This window comes from Talpa europaea (genome assembly GCF_964194135.1).
Source record: "Talpa europaea genome assembly, chromosome: 1".
NCBI lineage: Eukaryota > Metazoa > Chordata > Mammalia > Eulipotyphla > Talpidae > Talpa > Talpa europaea.
The window spans coordinates 101,795,074-101,820,548 of NC_140073.1; the positions used below are offsets into that span (position 1 = coordinate 101,795,074).

A 25,475-nucleotide genomic window follows, 5' to 3' on the forward strand; every position below is an offset into this window, starting at 1 on the left:
AATTAGCTGCTTTTTCTAGAATTCCCACTCCTCTGCTCATCCAAACTCTACTTAGCGGTTTAGGACCCATCTCAATTCCTACCTTGACTGCCCAGGTTATCTTTCATTTCCTGTTATGAAATCCTTTAGCATTTAATTAATGATTTAATAGGAAGGATGTTTAGCTTTAATACAGATTGGCATTGTTTACCATTTTTTATTTGCATTCTAATTAGTATCATTCACTGTTGTTTTCTTTATCGAACTTCTTCAAATTGGTTGGTCACTTCTTTTTAAATGTGGGGATGGATCATATTCTATAAGCATTCTTTCTTATTCTTTTTCTTGTCTGTTTTGAATCCAGCCTCTATGTGAGCACTGAACTTCCAACTTCAAAATGTCCTTGAACCTATAAAAAATTGGAAATGCTTTTTTTTCTTAGAAAATGATATTATTTGGATTCATTTATTTATTCAAGAAATGTTGATGCTTACTATATTCCAAAATGAAACTGTTATTCAAGATGTGAAATTATTTATTGCTACATTTTATATAGGACATTATTATAAACTTATAAGAAATAGTTTTTTTGAAAATATGTCACAGAAACTTCTGGATTAGAAAATCTAAGATTATGCCTCTTTTGATGAACAATTTCAGCACCTTCATAATTTCTCTTTCTTGTATAGAATGTTCACAATCTTGTGGCTCTTTGTTTTGTGATAATTACAAATAGGGCACTAGGGGCAAGTGGCTGTGACCAGCTTTGGTTTAACACTTTTACTTTAAGCAAAACTACACAAGAAGCATCAGCACAATAGCCTACTTACCAGTAGGTATATCTTTGTTACACATACATGCATCTCTTTTCTTTTTCTCTGTTACTCTCCCAAGCAGAAAATTTCTGTGGGATTAGAGTTCTTTTATGTATTATGGTAAATGATGCCTTGTTGTGTTTTCTGACTCTGTTAGAGTCTCCATGGAATTAAAGATCACATGCTTACTCAGCTTAATGTACTTGACCTTTTCTCATGATTGACACATCTAAATGGCTGTCGTAAGGCAGTAATTATGCACCAGCTGTGTGATATTCATTTCACAGAAAAAAACACAGTTATCTGCAAGAGTAGTTTGATCCCTTCCCTCCCAGCTAAAAAGGAGAGTACTTCATTAGTATTATTGTTAATCATAGAGTCCAACCCATCCCCAAAGGTGTAGCCCTTTGCTCACACTATTTTGTTACCAGAGCCACATGAAGAGTTGTTTTAGAACTGATACCTCTCATATAATGAAAATATTTACAATTATGGATCTGTACAAGATGGTATCTACACAATTCAAGTGTCAATAATCTACGATTTGTTAGCAAGATTTGTGCTCTGAGAACAATGTTATCTTTAATGAATCTTTCGTTTTTCTAATTGGGAAATTGTGTTTTCTCTCAACTAAATCAAAAGTACATTCTTAATAATTCTAGTATTCCTATTCATCTAAAAAAGTTTTAATAGCACTGTTCCAATCTCACTATTTACAAAATATATTCATATTTAAATGAAACTATTACTTTCTAGTTTTTGATCATGATAGAAAGTTAATTCTTGATCATTTTAATAATTTAAGAAATTCCCATCAGAAAAGGTTAACAAAATTTTCAGACTTGATATATATCAAGAATTATCAAGAGTTAACTGAGCCCTTTATAACCTTAAAAATAATTTAGAACAGGCTTAATAATTGTCAAATCATTTCAGAACAATGACATCTATAATTAAACTTGACTGAAGTAATGTCTACTGGGATGCAGAATTCAACTTTGGATATAATATAGTAGGAAAAAATTATGGCAATATTAACCTGGAAATGCCATTTGTATACTGTTTTCCACAGGATCTGATGTGATTGTTTATTTTTTTAAAATTTATTTATTTATACAAGAACTGGGGGACAGGCCAGAGGCATGAGAGTGTGAGAGAATTCACCAGACAGAGTGGGGAACAAAACAGGTAGATGGACTGAAAACACTGCTGAGGGGAGCAGCAGGCGAGACTGGAGAGGTCTGCCGTGCCATGTGGGTATCTCCCTGGCCGGCCAGAAATTGAACACATGCTGCAGAGGTTGAGGACAGCTTCACAGTGCTGTGCTCAATCTGCTGCGGCACTGGGGAGGCCCTGATGTGATTCTTTAGTTCCTTAGGCCAGGATTGTTATATAGTTAGGATTCAAAAAGTTGGTAATAAGAGGCAGGAAGTCAATAAAATGGGACAGGACATTTTTATTTCATCCTATTCCCTTAAACCACTGAAAGTTAGCAATATGAAGGGGAAAGGGAACTAGTAAACATGAGGGCTTACTGTGTAACAGTCATGTTCATCCTTTTACATGTATTATTTATTTCATTATCTTTATGGAAGATACACTAAGGCCATTGATAAGTTTTTAATTTTGATATTTTGTCTTAAAAGCAAACATGAGGCTCCTGGACAGGCATATTATTATTTATAACAATTACTACACTGATTTTCCATGTCCTTTTCTTCCCATTCAAATAATGTCATAGAACCTGATGTTATGTGCATAGGAAGGGACCCTAAAATTATGAATCTAGGAGTTTACATAGGAACTTCTGTACAGCTGTCTTCTCCCTTCCCAGGAGAGGGTGAGAAATCTTATTTCCTTTATATAAACACATTTCATTGAAGAAAAGTGGAATGTTTGTGGTTTAAACCCTTTGGGATATACAAAATAAAATGAAAATGAATCCTTTGGGATATAAACCAGTAGCTCAAGGATTTTATTATCTTGTAAAATGTATACACATAAATCTGGGTGATATGTTTATATTTCTTTGAAGATCTCTGTTCAGTCAGTCTTTAAGTTCCAAAGCATGTCCTTTAACTTGGCTTCATTTTACTTTGTGTTATAAATCTCTAACTATGCAGAAATATGACAATATTTTCTCTATAATTTCATAGTCATAAATTATGGCAATTTCAGTACTGTTATGAAATTTGGTCATTAACTTTGCTCCATTTTGTGTATAATGATGTCAGTATCTATTTATTTTAGTTAAAATATCCTTATTTATGCAAAATATTTATGTATGCAATAAAATGTATTGAGCACCAGGAACTAGTCAATACTGTCTAGGTACTTGGGTGATACATCAGTGAACAAATCACTGCATTTTTTAAGTTAAAAAATTGTTTTGAAACTAGAAATTCCATGCTAAATATAATAAATAAGGTGTATGGTATGTAAGTACTTAAAAAATAGAGAATGAGGAGCATGAAGGGTTGGGGAGAGTAGGGTAAGCTGTTAAATAGAAATTTATTGTAGGTGTCACTGAGAAGGTGAAATATGAGCAAAATCTTGAAGGATATAAGGAATTAACCTAAGAAGAAGAGTATTTCAGGAAGCAAGAAAAGATAGTGGGAAAGTCCCAGGTGGCAGCAAGAAGAGTACAATCAGTGTGGCCATAGTGAAGAGAGAGGGAGAATAGAAGGTTGAGAGATGAGAGCCAGCAGGGATAGAGTAGGCAGATCGCAGAGGGTCTTGAGGAACATTGGAAAACTGGACTTTTCTCTCAGTTAAATGGGCGGAGGTAACTTTAGAAGACTTATCTGACGTGAATGACATGGTATGACAAGACAAGAATAACATGATCTAACTTTTTTTTTTTTAAGATTTATTTATTTATACAAGCACTGGGCACAGTCAGAAGAGCAGGAGGGTGAGAGAATTTACCAGAGTCAGAGTGGGGAACAGAGTAGGCAGACTGACAAAATTCACTGCTGAGGAGAGCAACAGGTGCAGCAGGAGAGGTCTGCGCGCCATGTGGGACCCTCACCGGCGGCCGAGGATCGAACCGGCGCTGCAGAGGCTGCAGGCAGCTTCACAGCCCAGCGCTCAACCACTGTGCCACCAGGGGAGGCTCCTAACTTATATTCTTACAGGACCATGCTGGCTGCTTTTTTAGAGAAGAGCATAAGGGCCAACAAATAGACTCAAGAAGACTTGTTAACTGCATGAATTGACCTTGGGTCTGATGTGGCTATCCAAGGTTGTGAAGTGAAATAATAATATGTGACCAAATTCTGTATTTGTTCTGAAAGCTGTCCTAGCAGATTTCCTAATGGATTAGCTATGGGTTAAAAGAAAGACATGAGTCTAAAATATTTCTAAGGTTATTGCATCTGAGCAACTCAAAAACATTTTCTCAGCAGTGGAGATGGGCAAGGTTGTGAGGGAGCAGTTTATTGGAGGGTTTGGGCTAGGGAAGATTGGTAGTCTGGAAAATGTTGAAATTAAGATGTCTTTTAGACCTGTAGTAGAGGTGTCAGGTAAGCAGTTGCACATGTCAACTTGGAGTTTGGGAAAGAAGTTTGAGCTGGAGACTGCCCACAAATAGATGGTCTTAGGGGCAGATTTAGATTTTGAGGTCCCTATGAAACTTAGGCAATTTTGAGGGTTTCTCTAAGGAATAAAATTCAAAAGTTAAAGCAAATTAGGTACAGAGGTGAATATTTATATAGAATGAAAATAATATTTTTTTGAAAATAAGAAAAATACTTATAAAATTACATTTTTCCAAATACTTATTTGGGACAAAAATACATCACCACCACATTTATTTTTTAAAGATTTATTTATTTATGTATACAAGAACTGGGGTGTAAGCCAGAGCTTGGGGGGCAGTGAGAGGATTCACCAGATACAGAGTGGGGAGCAGAACAGGCAGATTGATTGAATACACTGCTGAGGGGAGCAGCGGGTAAGACAGGAGAGGTCTACTGTGCCATGTGGGTAGCTCCCTGGCCAGGGATCGAACTCATGCTGCGGTGGCTGTGGATAGCTTCATAGGTTGTGTATTAACTCCTTGCTCCACCAGGGAGGCCCCTACCACCACCACATATTTGTGGCAACTGCCTAATATACCTCTGTAGTACTTTTTTGCCCTCCATTTTGGCTTCTAATGTTAAGGATTTTATAATATTATCTGTCAAATAGATGGAAAATTACTTCAGTCTTTATCATGACAAATTGAAATTCATTTATTAATTATAGTCTAGAAAGGTTTCTTTTACCTTTACAACTTATTCATGATTTCATGAAAATGTTCAGGATTGTCTTAAAATTTAAGAAAACTATCAAACATTTTATATATACAAACTAAGTTTTGGAAGAATTTTCCAGAGACTAGCTCTTGCTCTGTACAGTTCTAGCCGCACTTTTCCAAGTCTCCACTACCCATGCAGAGTGTAGGCATATTTTGACACCACTTCCAGCCCTACATCTTTGTGTTTTGATGTCAGGTGAGTTTGGTACAGAGGTTGCTAGGAGTACTCCTGGAAGCTATTCCTACTCCAGGAGAGCAGACAAACCATTCATATATGGAAGTGAGTGCAAATCACATAATTGTGTTCCACTAAATGCAACTTAAATGTATCTCCTGCCCTATTTTCCCCTAGTTTCCCAGCATGTCCATAGACACTTGAGTCCCCCCAACCATGAAAGGAAATGTGACAGGAGAGAAGTTGATTTAGAAAGAAACAATGGTATAAAGGAATTATGGTTATGGTATATGTCACATTCACAAATATTCATAATTATTATATGACCATGAGAATGCAATGCAAGTACCCCTAATCAAGGACATGGAAAAGGCCCATATGCAAGTGAGAATAGCTGCAACTTAAGCTTTAAAAATATTATAGTTTCAGAGAATTAATGAATACAAATATTTTCCCCCTGGATCTTGTGATGCTTGTGTTATTTGTCAGCTTTCTGAAATGTGTAGTTGTTGTAATATCTTTCTCCGTCTAAATAAATATTTACTTTTACATCTAATTTTATATTCATAATATTGTATTCTTTTTCTTTTTCTTAAAGAGGATTGACAACACTGATTAAATTTCAGACCCCGCACAATCTGGATTCTCCTTTGAGGTCTTAGTGGAATTGGTTGATGATTTAGTTCAGGATACCAGAGGGTATGAAGAAGTGGTAGGCATCTAAACATAAAATTAAGATTATGAAGAGGTAGCAGTTATTGTAGTCAAAGGACTAGGGTGCCAAGGTCATCGGAAGATAAGAGTTCAAGGAACTGAAAGTCCAGTGTGTTACAAGCATCACCTACATGTGCTTTGAATCTTATGAATTAAGGCAAGAGTAGTGCTGTATTCTTGGGAATGACAGTAGGCATGATGCTCAAATCTTTGAGAAGTGAGGGGAATTCGTGGGAGTTGGTAACTGATAGATAGTAGCAACCACGAGGCAAAGTGTGTACTGAGTGATAAAATCTATATTGAGATTTATATAGATCAGAAATTTGATGGAGGGTAGAGAGAAATGATCAGAAAGTGGCAGAACAACTCATCTATTCTACTCAGCCCAAAACAAGCAGTAAGAACAAGGAAAACTTACCTTTTCATCTAGTAGGAGAACCCTGTGAGAGAAGCAGCCATCACTAGGAGGGTGAAGAACCAGTTCTTAGGAGAAAGTCAAGCTTGTGTTTGAATAGAAAAAGCAAAGGGAATACTCAGAGAATTGCTTGAGGGACACTGGAAGCATTCCAGAGCTGGGAAGCAATTGAAAATAATTTTTACCATATCATAGATTCAAAAAAATATTAAGTATCATAAAAATAATGAACTTTCTCTTTTATATTCCAAAATAAGTGAATGTCACCTGTAATAATTATGTTACTATATTTCCCATGGTCATTTTCATATTCCCATCAAATGTTTTTCCTATTTGTATCTTTTCCATTTATATTTTCCCTCTATTCATAACATTGCTCTTAAAAAAAAAAACAGTTTTGTCCTTTCATATCCTACTAACTTCTTGATCTTTTTTCCCCCTATCTTTTCTCTTTCATTTTTTTGGTCCTCTTTGTATTTCAACTTTGTATTTTAAAATCACACTTTCTGCCCCTGCACCTGGCTTTCACTCTCATTGGGAAGACAGTACACATTCATTGAGGTAGTCTTAATTTTGACGGAGAGCACAACTACTACTAACAAAGAAAGCTTTAATTAGAAAGGGACTTCAGGAGGGCAGATTGAGGGGAACAACATTCTCTCCAGTTGATACAAACATTACTTCCTGCACTTCTAACACTTCTTCTTTAGCAGGTAGGGTTAGAGATGGTCACTGTCCCAACCTCTCTGTGCTCTGTTCATCTGGGTTCCACTTGAAGGGGGATTGAGTGTATGTATTTGTTAATTGTGAGACTTGAAATAGGACAGCTTTTTTAATCATCTTGTTTAATGAATTATAAAAAAGTATTTTCTGAACTGTATTGGTACTAATATTTTCACTTCATGATGAAGTAACTTGTTCAGAATGATAGAATGACGGTGTTCATGTTGTATAAATATATGTAGCTAAGACAGGATTTGAATGTAGACTTTTGATTCAGTCTCAGATATATCAGGTTTAATTACTATTCTGTATTGTTTCCCACTTTTTATAACCTAATATTATGGTATATAAAATAAATGGAGCCAGATATACATGTGTTATTCACCTCCCTATGTATCCTTTGTTCAAAGTTAAGCCTTTCTTATTGATAAAGAGCTTTATGCATTTTAATTATCTGTAATCAGTTAACTGAAGTAATTACCATTTTTTTTTAAATTGAATGCTTAATGGAACATGCCAATTTAGGCAGCAATCTAATTCTGCTATAATAGCAGACTAATTTTATAATACTCCCAATAAACTTCAAATATATTTCAAATAGCCAGATACATAAAAGGTTTTAATTTGTTAATCCTCTCATAAAAAGTCTGCTCAATAACCACAGATAAAGTCACTGCAGAATCTTTACTTCTTTTTGTAGCACCAGGATTGGCCTTTGCAGCCCTCTGCAAAGCTGGGTGGGGATACCCAGCTTTCTTCATTCTGCTTTTGTGTTCCTTTCACTGTTTTTTTTTTTTTTTTTTTTTATATCTTTTTCTCCTCATACAGGCTGTGTCTGGTAGGTCTAACTTTGGGTTATTTTCCTTTGTGTAATCCAAGGAATCATAATTCATGCTATAGCTAGTTACCTTGCCACCACCAAAATGGAATCTATGTCCAAATACAAAGTTTACACCCAATAGGGTGTCTTTCACCTTTTAGCTAGTTTCTCCCAAATTTCTGTCTTGCTTTCCCAGGAAGAAGAACATCAATCGCCATTTTTTTTTTTTCCCACTGAAGCAGTTGGTTGGTCATAAGCTTCCTGGCCTGGATAGTGAGTGTGTTGTTCATGATGGTGGTGGAGCTTCAGGTAGCCAGGGAGGAAAAGCAGTTACCCTTTTTACTTGCCTGTATGGATGCACATAGGACAGAAACCTGAATACAGAATATATCTATTTTTTATTATATATATGGAAGAGAAATAGAAAGAGAAAAGTATCTAGCATATACATAATTGCTATCTGTTCCCCCACCCCAAGTAAAATAATGATATAAAATCTTTAGAAAGGAAAACTTCAGTTTGCAATTTTTTATTATTGGGACATATATTAGGATATATTATAATTATTTTAATTATTATTAGGATCCTAAGAGATTAATATCCTTATTTAAAACATCTATACTATCATGTTTTCTTCCAGCCATGAAATAATGATCAATTCAGTAGTTTCTTCTCAACCTCATCTTCCATCATGGTAGAATTTGGAGATATTTTAACCTTAAGTCACAAAAATATTTTTTTCTTTTCTATTGTTTTATTCATAGAGAGAAATTACATGATTGAAGTACAACCCTAGCCACTATATTAGGCAAATTATTTTTAGTAGAATTTAGTTACCCCTTCAGTGAAATAATGTTAGTTTGAATGACATACATTGAATATTTTAGAAATCTTACAACTTTGATGACATGTTTTCTGAAACAATATTACCATAATGATTTTGGTTTAGGCCTTCCTTGCTGTAGTAGTCAGCCTGAGCTACTATATACTACTATATAACAAAATACCAGGTGCTGGGGAAATCAAACAACAGAAGTTTATTTCTCATAGTTCTAGAGGCTGGTTGTCTAAGATTAAGTTGCTGGCAAGTATATTTCATTCTGAGACCTTTCTCCTGGCTTTCAGCTGTCACTGTCCTGCATTTTTGCACATTATCCAGTCTGAGTGGAAAGTGTATGAGCTCTCTGGTATATCTTCTTATAAGAACACTAATCCTGTTGGATCTAGGCCTACCCTTGTAACTTCATTTAACTTTTATCACTTTAATAAAGGCTATATCTTCAAATATAATTACATTAAGAATCAAAGCTTCAATATATGAATTTGCAGGGGGACACAAACATTCAGTCCATATAACTTCCCATTATAGAATTTGTGCTGTTTGGCCTTTGAGAATGCAAGGTTTTAAAAAACATAGTATATCAATATTTTCTGAAGAGTTTTTTCTGATGCAATACTTTCTTACATGTATTCTACTCATTGATATAAATATGGCCTTAATTACTTAGGCTCTTGCTTTTTCCTTGTAAATTTATGTTAGATAGTTTGAATAGCTCTGAATCTTGACTTTTTTAATGACAAAAATAATTTTTAGAACAATTGTAGTTTTACAGAGATTATGGGGAAAGTGCAAATCCTACATGTCCCCTTGCCTCTCTCTACGTATTAACATTTTGAATTTAGTGTAGTATATTTGTTATAATTGATGAACCATTATTAATAAAATATTATTAGCCAAAGTCCATAGTTTACATTAGGTTTCAATCTTTGATTTATCAATTTCTATGGATTTTGATAAATGGTTATTATATATCTATCATGATGGTATCATATAGGATCATATTACTTCTTTAAAAAATGCCCTGTGTTCCCCCTACATATCCCTATCACCTACTCTGAATAGTTTTACCTTTTCCAGAATGACATATAGTTGGAATCTTATATATAGTACATAGTCTTTTCACTAGTTTCTTTCACTTAGTCACATGCATTTCAGGTTCCTCCATGTTTTTTTTTATGGTTGATAGCTCATTCCTTTTAATTGTTGACTAATACTCCATAGTTTATTCAGTTACCGAATGAAGGACATCTTGGTTGTTTCCCATTATTTGACAGTCATAAATAAAGCTGTCAAACATTTGTGTACAAGTTTTTGTGTGGATGTTGGTTTTTGAATTTATTGGGCAAATACATTATTCATAAAAATTAACTCAAAATGGCTCATAGATGTAAATATATAAAAGACAAAATTATAAAACTTCTAAAAGATCACTGGAAAAAATCTAGGTTTGTCAATAACTTTTTAAAAAACCTTGAGTTTGGTGATTTTTTTTTAGATGCAATACCAAAAAGAACAATCCATGAGAAAAAGCTTGGACTTCTGTAAAATTTGAACTTCTGCTTTGTGAAAGACACATAAGAATAAAAATGCTAGCTAAAGAGTTGAAAAAAATTTTGGCAAAACATATATCAGATAAAAGACTTTTCCTAAACATACAAAGAACATTTAAAATTCAACAATAATAAAATAAGCAATCCAGTTACAAAATAGGAAAAGATATGGACAGACACCTCACTAAAGAAAATATACAAATGGTTAAGTAAGCATATGAAAAGATGCTCAATATCATATGTCATTAGGGATTTGCAAATTGAAAGAATAAAATACAACTATGCACTCATTAGTTGGCTAAAGTCCAAAGTGCTGACAATGCCAAATGTTGGCAAGAATATGGGGCAACAAGAACTCTCATTCATTGATGGTTGGAATGTAAAATGGCACACTCTGAAAAAACAGTCTGGCAATTTCTTACAAAGATAAACAAAAACTTACCATATGATACAGAAATTATACTCATAGTTATTTATCCAAGTGATTCTTGACTTATTTACTATCCCTGCAAGATTCTGCCTCAGGAAATTCCTTTAGCCTGATCTTTCTTGCAGCTATGTTTAATTTCCTCAGACATCAGCTCAACTGTGTGTCTTGGCATTCTCTTCTTAACTGATTTTATTTTAATATGGTTTCAGATTGCTTATTTTGACTTGCAATATCTTAGAATATTACTTTTGGCCATTATTAATCAGATCTACATATCATAAACAAAGGAATTATTCACTGTTCTCAGCCAAAGTCTATGGACTTGGCCAGTCAGGTCTTTGGTTTCCCTTATCTTTGTCCATCTGGGGATAGTTATCTTAGTCAGTTTTCCTTAGAAACCTTTATACTCTTTAAGGTTTAGCTCAAGTACCACTTCTCTATAAAACCTTTGTTTGCAATTCTAGGAAATAGTCAATGTCTAAACTTCTCAAATTTTTATTCGTTCCACATTTCTCTAAAAAGGTCTCAAGAAGGTTAGAAATAAACCCATAATTTGTAACTTTTGTATGTATCTTTTCTAGTGTATGCATCCCTAAAAAACATATTTGGATTTTTCTGTTTTCAATGTTTTAATGAAGGGAATTAAATTCTTTTTTTTTGCTCACTAGTATGTTAATGAAATTCATCTGTTTTTAGAAATTATCTGTAGTTTTGCCATCATTGCCATATATGTATATATATATATATATATACACACAAATATAGATGACTTATTGTGTGAATATACAATATATCACTTAATTTATACATTTTGTTAATAGATCTGGGTATTTCTAGTGCTTTATCTCTATAAGCTGTATTTCTGTAGACATATGCATATCTTCATGTATTTCTCTAGGTCTAGGAAAGTCATAAATTAGTCATAAATTATGTATATTTTCAATTTTAATAGAAAATGCCACACTCTTTCAGAGTAATTTACTACTAGTAGTGCTATGTGAGAAGTAGGTCCACATCACACAAAGACATAATATAGACTTTTCAATCTTTGTCAAGAAGATGGATGTATAGAAATAGCTCATGGTTTGGATTTCCATTTCCCAGGAAACTAATGCTTTTGAGCACCTTTTCCTATGCTTACTAGCAATTGGATTGTCTTTTCAGTTTTTTTTTTTTTTGGTGTCTATTTTTCAGATCTTTTTTCCCATTTGGTTTTCGTCTTTTTCCTGGAATTTATAGGATATTTTTTATCTTTATATGTAATTATTTTTATATCTTTGCTGGTTATATGTGTTGCAAATATGTTTTTATACTTTGTAGCTTTTCCCCCATTCTGGTGCATGTGGGGGGAATTTGTGATAGTGTTAAATGTATAAATTAATGCATGTAACAAAAAGCAGTTCCTAATTTGAACATGATAAAATTTAGTAATCATTTTCTTTACAGCTAGTGTTGCTTAGGATATCGCTTTCAAAATTCGCATTAAGAAGGGAATGTCCAGGAATTGTGCAATTTAAAAGTAGGTTTTTGAAATCCTATATTTAGTTGGGAGTCTGTGGCTTCACTTTTTAATTAATTTTATTCCTTTGATTTCTCTTTTCCTGATTCTTACATGCTAGTTTTATGTAAGATTTCATCTGAATTCTCTTTTTTGCTATACATATTCTTCCTGATTGACAACTTCCTATGCCTTCAGCTCATTAGAATAGATCAGAATGTGGTGATGGTGATTTCCAAGTAATTGGAAATTACTAATGTTTACATTCCAAAGTTGGTGAGTTGTTTTAAAATATTCAACTTTGTTGGTGAGTTGTTTTAAAATATTCAACTTTGTTATGTCTTATTGTCTGATAATATAAGTTCTCCCTCCTTGAGTTTCTGCAAAACTTTATTTCAAGTTTTCTATTACACGTTTTAGTTTGTTCAAATTCTGTTAAGATATTTATTTGTGATTGTGTTAAATGTATAGATTAATGCATGTGTGTTTTGAAGACATGTTTCATATCTTACCCTCGTGGGTTTTCCTGCATTTATCCAGGTAATACCCAGAGCAATGTATTACTCTTATTCACTCTTATGAATGCCACTTTTTCATGTATGTTAAGCAGGGCTAAAATATGGTAATTATAAGAATAAAATATTGTCTTACTTATATTTGTGTCCTTGGTGCTTACTTAATAAATTGTTTACTTCAGTAAACATTTGTGAAGCATTTGCTATATGCCAGGCCATGTGTCTGATGGCAAATATGCAAAATGGATAACACTTGGACCTTTCCTAGAGAAAAGTCATAAGAAGAAAACCATTTATAAGTCAACAATTGCAATTAAGAGGTTGTGTATGATGTGTATAACTAAGTAGTGAAGGATCTTAAGGGAAAAAGCATTCAACTATATTTCGAGTGAGCATATATGGAAACATACCCTAGATGACATAATCCCTAAACTGTGACTTGGAAGATGACTAGGTATTTTTTCAGAAGAGACAGAGACATTTCAAACAGTTGAAAGAATAAGAATAGCATTAAGTAAAAGCAGAGGGACTTGAAAACATCTGGTTGTTCAGTAATGGTGACATACTGACTTGCAGAGTATAATTAGAAGCCTTCCTGTAGAAATAGAAAAAAGACAGGCATTGTTTAGCCATATAAAATACTAAAGACTTTATGCTATAAGCAACAGATAACAGTCAGTGAATTTAAAGCAGGGGAGTAATGTAATCAGATTTTTGAAAAGTCACTAGCATTCAGGATGGATAAAGGTGGTACTAGATTGGATTTTGGAAAACAACAATAAGGAAAATCTTCAAATAGGGTTGGAAAGAAATGACAATAATCCAATTAAGATGGCATCACTAGATATATTAAAAAGGAAATGTATTTAAAACATGCAAAGGAAAACCTGATGATAAATTGGATGGGTTTGGAGATGACTGGATAGGTGCTATATTTACTGAGATAAATAATAGGTTGTTGATACTTGGAGGACAAAAAACATGATGCATTATATCAATGTGTTGAGTTTCCCATGTTTGTGAGAAGGATGACTTTGTGTAAAAGATGAAAGGATGCATAGTTCTATAATCCAAGAGTTCTATAATCCCACATCAAGATGTGGGCCTACAATTTATGTGTGCTGAAATATATATTAGTTAAAATCATGAGGTGAAAGAGAGATCTGGAGATCCCTTGTCTTACAGGGGTCAAAGGAGAGAGTCAGAAGGTAATATGAACAAAGCAAACAAGGGGAATCAAAAGAAAGTAAAAGCATACAGAGTGGTCAGTGGTATCTAGTGCCACAGAGAGAAATAGCAGAATTGGGAAAAAAAAGTCCACAGGATTTGACATTACTGCATACCTTGGTAAAATATTTTTTATTAGAAATAGTGATTATTTCACACTTAATAGTGAAGGGTAGGGTGTTTCTGAGATAACATTATTAATTGACAGTAGGAAAAGAAAATAAATATGTTCAGTGAGAAGATTATAATTATAAGCTATTGGTTAGGCCCAGAAATATTATTGACAGTTAATAAGTTAATGGTAATTGTAAAGTATATAACCAAATAGTTAGTTTTGTAAATGTTCTTGGTAGACCTAAGACATACTTAAGTAGGTATAATGCCAAAATATAACCCCAAGTTTTGCAGATAATAAACACTCAAAAAAATATTTGCTGGATTGAATTTGAGATTTCCATTAACATGTAAATCATCTCTGTGTTCTGGAATAATACAGAGTTTAATTTGTGTATTTACTTTTGATGTAGGTCATCGAACACTATTTATTGGAGTTCATGTGCCCCTGGGAGGAAGAAAAAGCCATCGACGTCACAGGCATCGTGGTCATAAACACAGAAAGAGAGACAGAGAGAGAGATTCTGGACTAGAGGATGGAAGAGAATCACCTTCCTTTGGTAAGAAGTTTTATCCTTTTTTAAAAAATTAATTTTGTGATATTACTAATATTATACTTGTGTGTGCAATCCATAGTTAGCTGTAGAACTTCATACTAAAAATTACTATATTTTCATAAAAGATGATTTTAGGTTGGGGAGAAGTGGGAGAAAGCTTGATTTTTTTTTCTCTTGTGTATCTGCTTTATAAAAGTGAGAATTGGCTTACACTCTTGATTGAGGTGATATAGTTAAGTAGCAAAAATGAGCTTTATAGACTTGATAATTTATGCAAATGGTCACTGCTCTAATTATGGTGAAGTTACTTAATTTAGTACCCACTTATACTGTTGCTGATAATGCCCAAACTTCACTCCTAGGAATGAATGTTCTACTATTTGAATGTTCTCCCTTTGAAACCATATTTAGTATATGAAAGGATAATGATATGGTAGTTAACAATTCCTGATAGCCGTGAGAGCTGTGTACATGACATAACCAAGACCTAAAGGTCAGTTCCTTGACCTTTCCATCTCCTACGACCTCTCCCTTCAGTTCACCTACTCATCTATAATTATTCCATCTCGGAAGGCACCTTGCTTTTGGACACAGCTTCTGTCTTTCTGGCTTACTTGTGCAACTACTTGATTTTTTTTTTTCTATCCATGTTATCATCTGTTTCCTTTATTTCCTTATCCTACTCTGATTTCACAGCCCGCAATTTTACTAATGCATTTGTTAATATTCTAAATACCTTAGGCCTCCTGTTTTAGTTTTATTCATATCTCTACACGCACTTTAAAAAAAACTACATCCATGTTGGGATTCCTCCATGTTGTTGCTTTCTCCTTGCCATCATAGCCAGGCAAGGACAAGTCTTGCTGGATGAGTCTTTCATTAAGGGAGGTTGGAACCATTTAAGCCCATGATTCAAGTGGACCTTCAACATCTCCTTCCAATTCTATTGCCTTTCTTTGAACTTTTATTTTCAACCTTCTTTCTCACTCTCTAACACCTGCTTTTCATCATCACTTAGCAGATGTTTTCTGCTTCAGACAGAAAATACATCATCAAAAGGAACTCACTCAACTTTCCTCCTACCAATGTGCATGCCTATATCTGTAACTACCATCTCTTTTCTCTTGATGCAGTAAGGGAGCTTTTGTTTCACTTATGTTTATTTCTTGTTTCTCTCACTGAAAACTTGTACAATTTATAATCTCATTGACTTTTTCCTCTCTACTGGATTAATGTCATCATCTTTTAAATCTTTTCCCATTTTAAACAGTCCCCCAACCTTCCTCATTTCCCCTTAAGTCATTCATTTGAATGCAGAAAATTAAGTAAGTGAGCAGCATATGAAGTTTGGGGTAAAATTTTTATTTAAATATTGTATATGGGCCTCCCTGGTGGCGCAAGGGGTTAAGATGCAACCTATGAAGCTATCTGCAGCCACTGCAACATGAGTTCAATCCCCCAGCTGGCCAGGGAGCTACCCACATGGTGCAGCAGACCTCTCCTGACTTGCCCGCTGCTCCCCTCAGGAGTGTGTTTCAGTCTATCTGCCTGTTCTGTTCCCCACTCTGTCTCTGGTGAATTCTCTCACCCCCCACACCTCTGGCCTGTACCCCAGTTCTTGTATGCATAAATAAATAAATCTTTTTAAAAAATCTTAAAAAATACTGTATACATATTGCCTTATTCTATATTTTTGCTAAGTGTTGAAGTTCTATTTTCATTTTTAAAGGTTAGATCTTGTAAAATTAAATGCTTGCAGACATTTTTTCTATGTCCCTTTAAGAAAACCTGCTGAGATAGTACTAATGGTGGATGCATTTGTCTTTCCAATCTGCATACAATTATATTTTTCCACTTAGCATTTTCCTGTTTTATCTGATTCTATTCTATTTACTTTGGTCTTTACTTTTTGAATATTAATTATCTGCACGTTGGATTTATGATATCAGCTCTTCATCATTTTCCTTTATAGTTTAAAGTTAATCTCTCATATGATCCATTTGGTTATCTGCAGATCAGTTCTGGTTTTTACTAGTTATATTGGTTTTAATTTTGCTTGTGAAGTTCCAATTTTCTTAGATTTCTTTTTTTTCTTGGTATATGTTAATATTTTAATATTATTTGTTGAATTAGATTTCTTTCTTATCTCACCATATTTTCTTACATTTTCTCCTGTCCTCTCCTAGTTAGTTTTTGCTTTTTTTGCTTCATAGTCTACAGATAATCCCCACTATCTGGCCATTTTCTTTTGATTCTGGAGTAGATAATTTTCAGTTTTGACCTTTTTTGCCCATCAAGATTCTTTTGACTTTCCATTAATTTGTATAATTTTTATAGATTCCCATTCTTTAAAAATCTCTATTCATCTTTTTTACAAGGCAAGCTATATTTGTACTGTAGCCAGGTTATGAAAAATGCTTACACAGGCACTGCTATCAGTGTTCTCCATATCGCCATTGCTGTGCTTAGTTAAGGGCCTTAGCCTCCCTCAATATCATGTTCATCTGCCAGAGATGGAATGATTGTTGGTGAGGATTGTGTTAAGAACAGTTTTCTGAGTATCCTGCACCAGCATGACTGAAGGGTGGTCCACATAGTGTGCAGAGAGTGGAGGTGTGAACTCTTTCCCATATTTTCAGGATTTTTTTTTTTTTCATGACTTGAAGTCTGGGAGTGCAATAAAGAGGAAATTGGGGAGATTTTTTTTTTTCACACACGCTCCATCATCTGCGTATAGAGACTTCCTCTTAAACTCTGGGAATGAATGATATGTTGCACAAAGCTTTAACGCTTACTTTGAGTTCTCATCATTTGTTAGTGTTTGAGGAGTTATATTCACATCATCTTAGAAATGATTAGTAAACCAAGAAAAAAAAAAAAAAACAAAAACTTGTTCCCTCTGCCCTTGTCATCTTCCTTTTCTTCTATGCTTGAATGCATTATGTCAGTTTTTCTGGAACAGTGTTTCTGAGCATTGACTATATGGGAGTTTTAAAAAACATTTTGATGCCCAAACTCCACATCAATCAGAATCTCTGTGGGTAGGAGTCACACATAGGCATTTAAAAAAGTTCCCCAGGTGATTCTAATATGAGTCGAGGCTGAGATACATTGTGCTAGAGACTACTATTCAAAGTGGTTATGAACCAGTATTATCCACATCACATTAGAACTTATTAGAAATGCAAAATAATAGGCTCCACCATAGACTCCTTGAATTAGAAACTGTGTTTTAATGCTACCCTTTGGTTACTTGTGTGAACATTAAAATTTGGCAAACAGTGCTCTAGTGCATTGCTTTCAAACCCCCATTGCCTGTCAGAATCATCAATGGAACTCTGAAAAAAATATGTTGTTGCTAGACCCCACCATCAAAGAGTACTTTTTAATTAGTCTTGGTTGTTTCCCTTGCTACTGGTAATTTTATAAAGTACCCCAAGTAATTTAATATCCACCTAGGACTCAGGAACCACTGATCTTGAGAAGTTTCTGCCTCTTTGATGAAACTGGGAAATAAGTCAGGTGGCCCAGATTCTCCCTCTGATGTGCCAGTCACTATATTTGGACACTGCCTACTTCTTTCTTCCCCAGACCATCTGAGTATCTTTACTGACATTTAGACCTAAAATCTGCTTTTAAAAGGACTAATGTTTGGTGTTCTGGTTTCTAATAGAACTTCCTAGATTTCACTTTTTTCAATTTCTTCAGGTCCAATTTTCTGCCTTTATTCCTATTTACAGTCAGTTCAGTAGTCTTCATAATCAAGTACTCGGGCATATAACAAGATGCTATAAACACCATCCCACTTGATTTGGGCTCTGATGCCTGCATAGTAAGGATAGATCAGATTTCATTGCTGAAGGCTTCAGAGAAAACTTCTGGCTACTGAAGACAAGTTTGTTTTACTTGGAAATATTTTAAAGAAAATGTTTTAAAGATATTCCTAAAGGTGCCCTAAAATTCTTCAGAATTCAGCTCACAGAGATACAGGATAGGAGAATACAGGATAGGAGATACAGGATAGGAGAATGTGAGGACCCTCTGCTAGGAACCTGGTGATATTATATTGTACATTAGGGTGGATACGTGTTGTGAGGATGAGGAATAATTTCGGCATATATTCTGGAACAAGTGTCAATTTAATGATAAGATTTTTAGGGATATGTTTAAAATTTGCCACTTTAAAAGTTTTGTCACACTAATGTACAAGACCCATAATTAGAACCTTACTTCATTATATGACCCAACTATTTAAGGACATGTTATTTAGAATCGGTTGTATTAATACTGCAAACAGTAGTGAATGGGCTGTTACTATAGCTTACATTATGCTTCTGTCACAGACCTACAATAACTGATTCTAGTCCATCAGATCTAATGGTTACAATATGATGTTGGGTGAATCCGATGATAAACCCAGCTTTTTGACTGGGGTGGTGGTGATGTTTTGATTATACGGAAAAAAAAAAAAACAAACCTTTTTATGCTTACAAATAAGCTCAACTTACTTTTGTTACTACACTTAAAAAGCAAAATGGTTTGCAAAAGATGTGATGATTGGTTGAATCTCCTTTAATGCCATCAATTTCCTGATAACTGAAAAATGCCCAAATTTTGCATTTTGGTAATTTTAATGTCATCTTTTATTTACCTCCTTATATTTGAAATTATATTTTTGACTTGAAACAATGATGAGTTGTTTAAAAATCATAAGGTGGAGCATAATCTTGAAGTCAGTGAAAATATTCACAGCACTTTTTATGTTGAACAATTGCTTAGAATCCCAACTAAGAGTTGCAGATGAGATGGTAAAAGTCTGTTGATTACATCTAGTTAATCTAAAAACATAGACCCTATTAAATGCTTATTTAAAGATATGGTACACAAAGATTTGTATAAATTAGCACAACTGTACAATTAGTCCTAGTTAATTGTGCACAAAGTTCAGAAGCAGTGAAGCAAATAGAGACAACATGACTTTGATAATCTACTTTGTTGATGAGCAATGACTTTTTGTTCTTATTTAACTACTAATTGGCTGATAAATAAAAATACCAGGGTGATCTTTTAAATTGATTTTATTTTAAAATGTAACACAAGTCTTTAAAAGTGTTAAAACATATCAACATATGTACAAATCAATGAATGATCACAAAGAAACATCTATGTAACTTACCATCTGTGCTAGTACTTCAGAAAACCCTATTTGTGTGCACTCCCAGTCACTACTTCCCCCCTTCTCCCTCAGGGTCTAGCCTGTCTTCTTACACAGGGTGTATTGCCTGTTTTCAGCTTATATAAATGAAATCATATAGATGATAATGGTTTGTATCTTGCTCTAATGCTCAATCTTGTGTTGGTGGAATTCACTAATATTTTTGGCTGTAACTTTGCTTTATTCATTTTTATTATTGTATAGTGTTCATGCATGCCTGCATACTTTCTACTATTGATGGACATTTGGATCATGTACATTTTGGAGCTAATGTGAATAATGTTGCTGCGAATATTCTGTATGTGTCTCTTGGTACACATATGCATTTTTCACACCTAAGAATGAAATTATTGTTGAATCATAAGGTATGCATCTTCTGTGTTTGAGTAGATAAAGCAAACTGTTTTTCCAAAGTGGGTACATATTTACATTTCCACCAGCAAAGGATGAGGGCTTATGTTGCTTTACATTCTTCCAAACACTTGACAGTTTCCTTCTTTTAACAGTAACCATTCTGATATGATGTGTAAAGATAGGTTGTTTTAATTTACAATTCTTGATTACTAATTAGGTTGAGCAACTTTGCATGGGCTTTTTGACCATTCAGATAGCATCTTCTCTTAATTGCCTATTCAATCTTATGCTTTTTAAATAGAATTATTTTTTCTAATTGATTTGTATAAGTTCTCTATATACTATGGATGTAAGTTCTTTGTTGATTTTACATCTTTCAAATATGTTCTCACATTTGTGACTTTACTTTTCACTCTTTATCTTTTGATGTGTCTGCGGATTTCAAAAGAATAGCTACAAAGAAGTTGAATCCCTTATTTTCTATGTCAATTTTTTTAATGCCACTATAGATTTTCATTGTATTTTATAGTAAATATAGAAGCAAACTCAAATGTTGTTTTGCTATACTCTTGGCTACGGTTTGTTCTGTTTCTGTAACTGTCTTGAAAATAAATCAAATACCTATCAACATAGGAGACATATTTCATGCTTAGAAAATTCTTCCTAATTTTGCTAGCATTGCAATTTATATGACTATGTCATACTATTTTTAGGTGCATGGACATGAAAAAACGATCACTGAATAAGACATTTTGAACATATGCTGCATTTTAACATAATCTGAGTTATTCTTTAAGATGTTAAAACTATGTTGGTAGGGATAGCCATTAAAAGAGTTTTGTGAACATAACCTAATACCTATAAAAATAATTTCTACTTGAAAGACTGAAAGCCAGATGTAGGTAGTCAAATGGTATTTTGAACCAAAATAAAATACTATCTTATTTTAATAAATCATGATTTCCTATACTATTGTTATTACAATTGAGTCTTAGAGAAGTCTTTTTAATACCTAACATGTTGCTTCAGACTTTCAAATTCTCTTTATTCATAATCATGGAGATCTTACTTCTTTTTGTTTATTGTTTCATGACTAGTATTTCAAAGGTGTGTGTTTAATGATCCTCATGCTATATGAGAAAGGACAATAATAAATCTAAAGCTTAAGGTTCATACATGAAGCAGTCAAGTTTGGTGGGCTGAATACATGGTAAGTATAATAGATACTCAGAGTTTTGATGGCAAATAAATTGAAATAAGTCACTAAAAACAGTAATGAGAGAAAATATTTGAAAACATGAGGAAAATAACACAAATGTTGAGACATGGCTGCTCTGGAATGTGGTTACTGAAAAATGAGTCAGTAATCAGAACATGCAGCAATGTAGCCCAAAGGGCTGTGTCTGCTCACACTGAGTAGGCCTAACAGAAAGAGATGATATTCTTAGCATAATTATAAAAATGCTATTCTGTTTTATAAATGATTATTTAAAGTACTAATTTTTGTATGTGTGTCCAGAACAAGTAGCCACAAAGGAACAGGATGATTAGAAGTATCTGATTTGACTCTGATGAGATCAGGTTTGGTGTATATTACATAACCATCACCCAGATAGTGTATTTTTAGGAAAAAGACAAGTAAAAGTTTCTTATTTCATATAAACTGGATCAGAAATGTACATAATGTACTGCTTATTTTCTTAAGTACATGTGATATTTATAAAAATTCATCAGCTTCATTTAAAAATAAACATTCATTTATCATCCAGGAAATTGGCATCTTCCCTTGAAGAGGTAGTGAGGCACGAGATTTGGCTATTGATTCAATTCTTGTTCATCTTTATGTAAAATTTAGTCTGAAAAACTTCTCAATCTATTTGATAATAAAATCAAATCTCATTTTATTAACATTCTACAAAAGAAATACCTGAGGCAAATATGCTATATATATATATATATATTTCTTTATCCTCTTTCTTATAATTTCTTGAATATAAATAATCATGCATGAGATATAATGTTATGTATTGGTGGGAACAGTGAAAATTTAATCAGATGCCCTATTTTTTTAAGCATTTATTTTCTAAAGCAGCTTTAGTTTTATGACAAAATTGAAAGGTTTCCTATATATTATCCTTACCCACGTGTACATAGTCTCAATAACCAATATCACTTACCATAATGGTAGACTTTTTTTCCTTATTTTTACCAAGGATGGACACTTTTGGGCATATTATAATCACCAAAACTCATATTTTAGCTCATTGGCATTGTAAATTATATGGTTTTGGACAAAAGTATAATGATATACATCCATCATTCTAATATCATAAAGAATATTTTTGGTGCCCTAAAACTCGTTTGTGCTCAGTCCATTTATCTTCCCTCACTTTGTCCCTGATCAATATTGATAATTTTACTCTATAGTTTTATATTTTCCAGATGTCATATAGTTGGAGTCATTTAGTATGTAGCCTTTTTAGATTGCTTCTTTCATTTAGCAGCATGCACTTAACATTCCTCCTTTTTTTTTTTTTTCATGGTTTGAGAGCACATTTATTTTTAGTGGTTAGTAATATTTTATTGTCTGGCTATACCACAATGTACTTGTTCATTGACCTACTGAAGGATGTTTTGGTTTCTTCCAAGTTTTATAAAAATTGGTGTGCAAATTTTGTGTGGGCACAGTTTTCAAGTGTTATAGTAAAATACCAAGGAGCACGATAACTGGATCATATAATAAAAGTATGTCTGTTCTTGTGAGAAGTCCTTAAGTTGTTTTTGAATGTGGTTATATCATTTTGCATCCCCACTAGTAATTTCTGTGCATTCCTGTTGCTCCACATCCTTGCCAGCAATTGGTTATAGTCAGTGTTCTGGACTTGGCTATTTTAATAGGGTATAATGGTATCTCTTTGTTGATTTAATTTTCATCTTTTCACTTGTTTATTTCCCATGTTTATCTTTTGTAAAATATCTGTTAAGGCCAACTAGCTGATTAGAGGCCATAGTAGAAAGTGTCAACCTATGTTCCCCAATCGGGACAGGTTTTTTTCAGGCCCTCCCAATTTTAAAAAATCATGTTCAAATTCAATATTAAGAAAGAAACAATCCAATTAAAAATGGAACAAATAGTTAAAGGGCATTTCACCAAAGAAGACATATGGATGACAAACACATGAAAATTGTCAACTGTAGCCATCAGGAAAATGTAAATTAACACAATGATGAGCTATCGTTATATACAATGACTAAAAACACCATTAATAACCAGAGCTGATGAATATGTGGAGCAACTGGCTGCTGGGGATGCGAAAGATACTCTCTGGAAAGCAGTTTAGTACTGTTTTATAAAGTTGAATATATACTTACCGTATAATCCAAGATCCCTATGTATTTACCTTAGAGAAATAAAAATGTATGTTCACACCTAAGTATACAAACACTTCTAATCGTTCTATTCATAATTGCCCTAAATGGAAACAACCTAAATATCCTTTAACAGGTGAATGGATATACAAACTGGTATATTCTCCCAATGGACCAGAACAATAAAAAAATTTAAAATAAGAAGAGTAAACTACTGATACACTCATTGACACAGATAAATCTCAAAGGTGTGATGCTAAATGAATAAAGACAGTCCCAAAAAGTTATATTCCACATGCTTCCATTTATATAACATTCTGGAAATGGCAAAAACTATTACAGCAGAGACTGCATCAGTGCTTGCCAAGGGTTAGGGGAGAGACAAGGGTGTGACTGCAAAGAAGCATTACAAAAGAATTGTTTTGTTAATTATGTTCAGCATAGGTTTAGTATAAGCAAATTTTGTCAGTCTGCTCTTCTGAATATTGTCATAGAATATAGAAAATATGATGAGATATGTCTGTGAAATAGGAGTTTCTGTGTTATAATCCAAAATAATCATCACATTAAATTTTATTTTTGCTAATACATATATACATTATTTATTTACACTTACATATATATGTGCCCCAATTATGTTATTATAGTACCAAATTTGGTTTTAATTTTCTGAGTCTACTTTGGATCATTGATGCAGTTGGAGGCAGGAGGCCTGTGAGTGTGAAGTGGTATTGAAGTTGGTGACTGGGACACTTTAAATTTGAAGTCATGGTAACGCATGTTCATGTCTCTGTCCATAGATACCCCATCACAGCGGGTTCAGTTTATTCTTGGAACTGAGGATGATGATGAGGAACACATTCCTCATGACCTTTTCACAGAACTGGATGAGATTTGCTGGCGTGAAGGTGAGGATGCTGAGTGGCGAGAAACAGCCAGGTGAGAATTTTTGTTGAAAGGTGAAGGTATAACTAAAGAATTTTAAAAAGAGATTTCTAATGCCATGGTTTTGCACATATCCATGAGTGCTGCTGATTTCTGAAATCGTGCATCTGGCCTGGGCATATCCTATAATGGGATATGGGTCAGAATGAAATCTGAAGGTAGTAATTATAGTAAACAATGATGAAGAGCCAGCCGCAGCTGCAGTCTTAAAGATAAACAGTAGCACAGTAGCATAATTTGTGTGTCATCAGGAAGACAATAGAAATGTAAAAGTAATTTCTTTTCAGCTGACTTCTATCTAAAGTAGTGATATTATAGAATAATTTGCATGTGAGACTTTTAAAGAAGGGCAAATATGATAAAAGTCTTTAGGGATAGTTCTGGGTTTCATGTACTGTATTTGGTGAGGATAAAAATATTTTGTAATATGTTTCTAGGGTATGTATACATTTAAACATAGTGGTTTTTCAAAATAACTTTTGAAAAGTTACTTTTCCTGTCATTTGTAGTTACTATTTCTACATTGCTATATAACTGATGAAGTACAAAAGAAACTAAAATTTGAATTTACTTCTCATTCATTAATATGTCAATGCACATGGGACAACAGCAACAAAAAGTTCAGATCTTGTCCTTAACAATCTCACAGTCTAACCTGGGACTTAGACAAGTATACCAAGTTGTAAATACTATATGAGGAATGCTGTGATACCATGTGGGCAGGAATGTGGGCAGACCTAGTGTTATCATTTACCCACTGCTTCCTAAATGTCAATGTGATGCTAAATCACTAAAGATCTTGTTGAAATTGGGTTTGGTGGTTCTCAGGCCTAGAGTCTCAGAACCTGCATATTCAGCAAACTTGCAGGTAACATCACACCAATGTTTCTGAACATAAGGATCACATTTCATGTAGCAA

General features: G+C 33.7%; 1 protein-coding gene across 8 annotated transcripts in view; it reads left to right on the plus strand.

Moving 5' to 3' along the window:
• Nucleotides 1–25,475, plus strand: part of SLC4A10 (solute carrier family 4 member 10) — a gene marked incomplete at both ends in the record, with an annotated part of 269,813 nt that overhangs the window by 114,894 nt on the left and 129,444 nt on the right. For all 8 annotated transcript variants that reach the window (XM_084240237.1, XM_084240240.1, XM_084240238.1 and 5 more), the window contains 2 exons: nucleotides 14,530–14,676; nucleotides 24,412–24,550. In XM_084240237.1, the coding sequence (XP_084096363.1) occupies nucleotides 14,530–14,676; nucleotides 24,412–24,550 (286 nt within the window). The remainder of the gene's footprint in view (nucleotides 1–14,529; nucleotides 14,677–24,411; nucleotides 24,551–25,475) is intronic.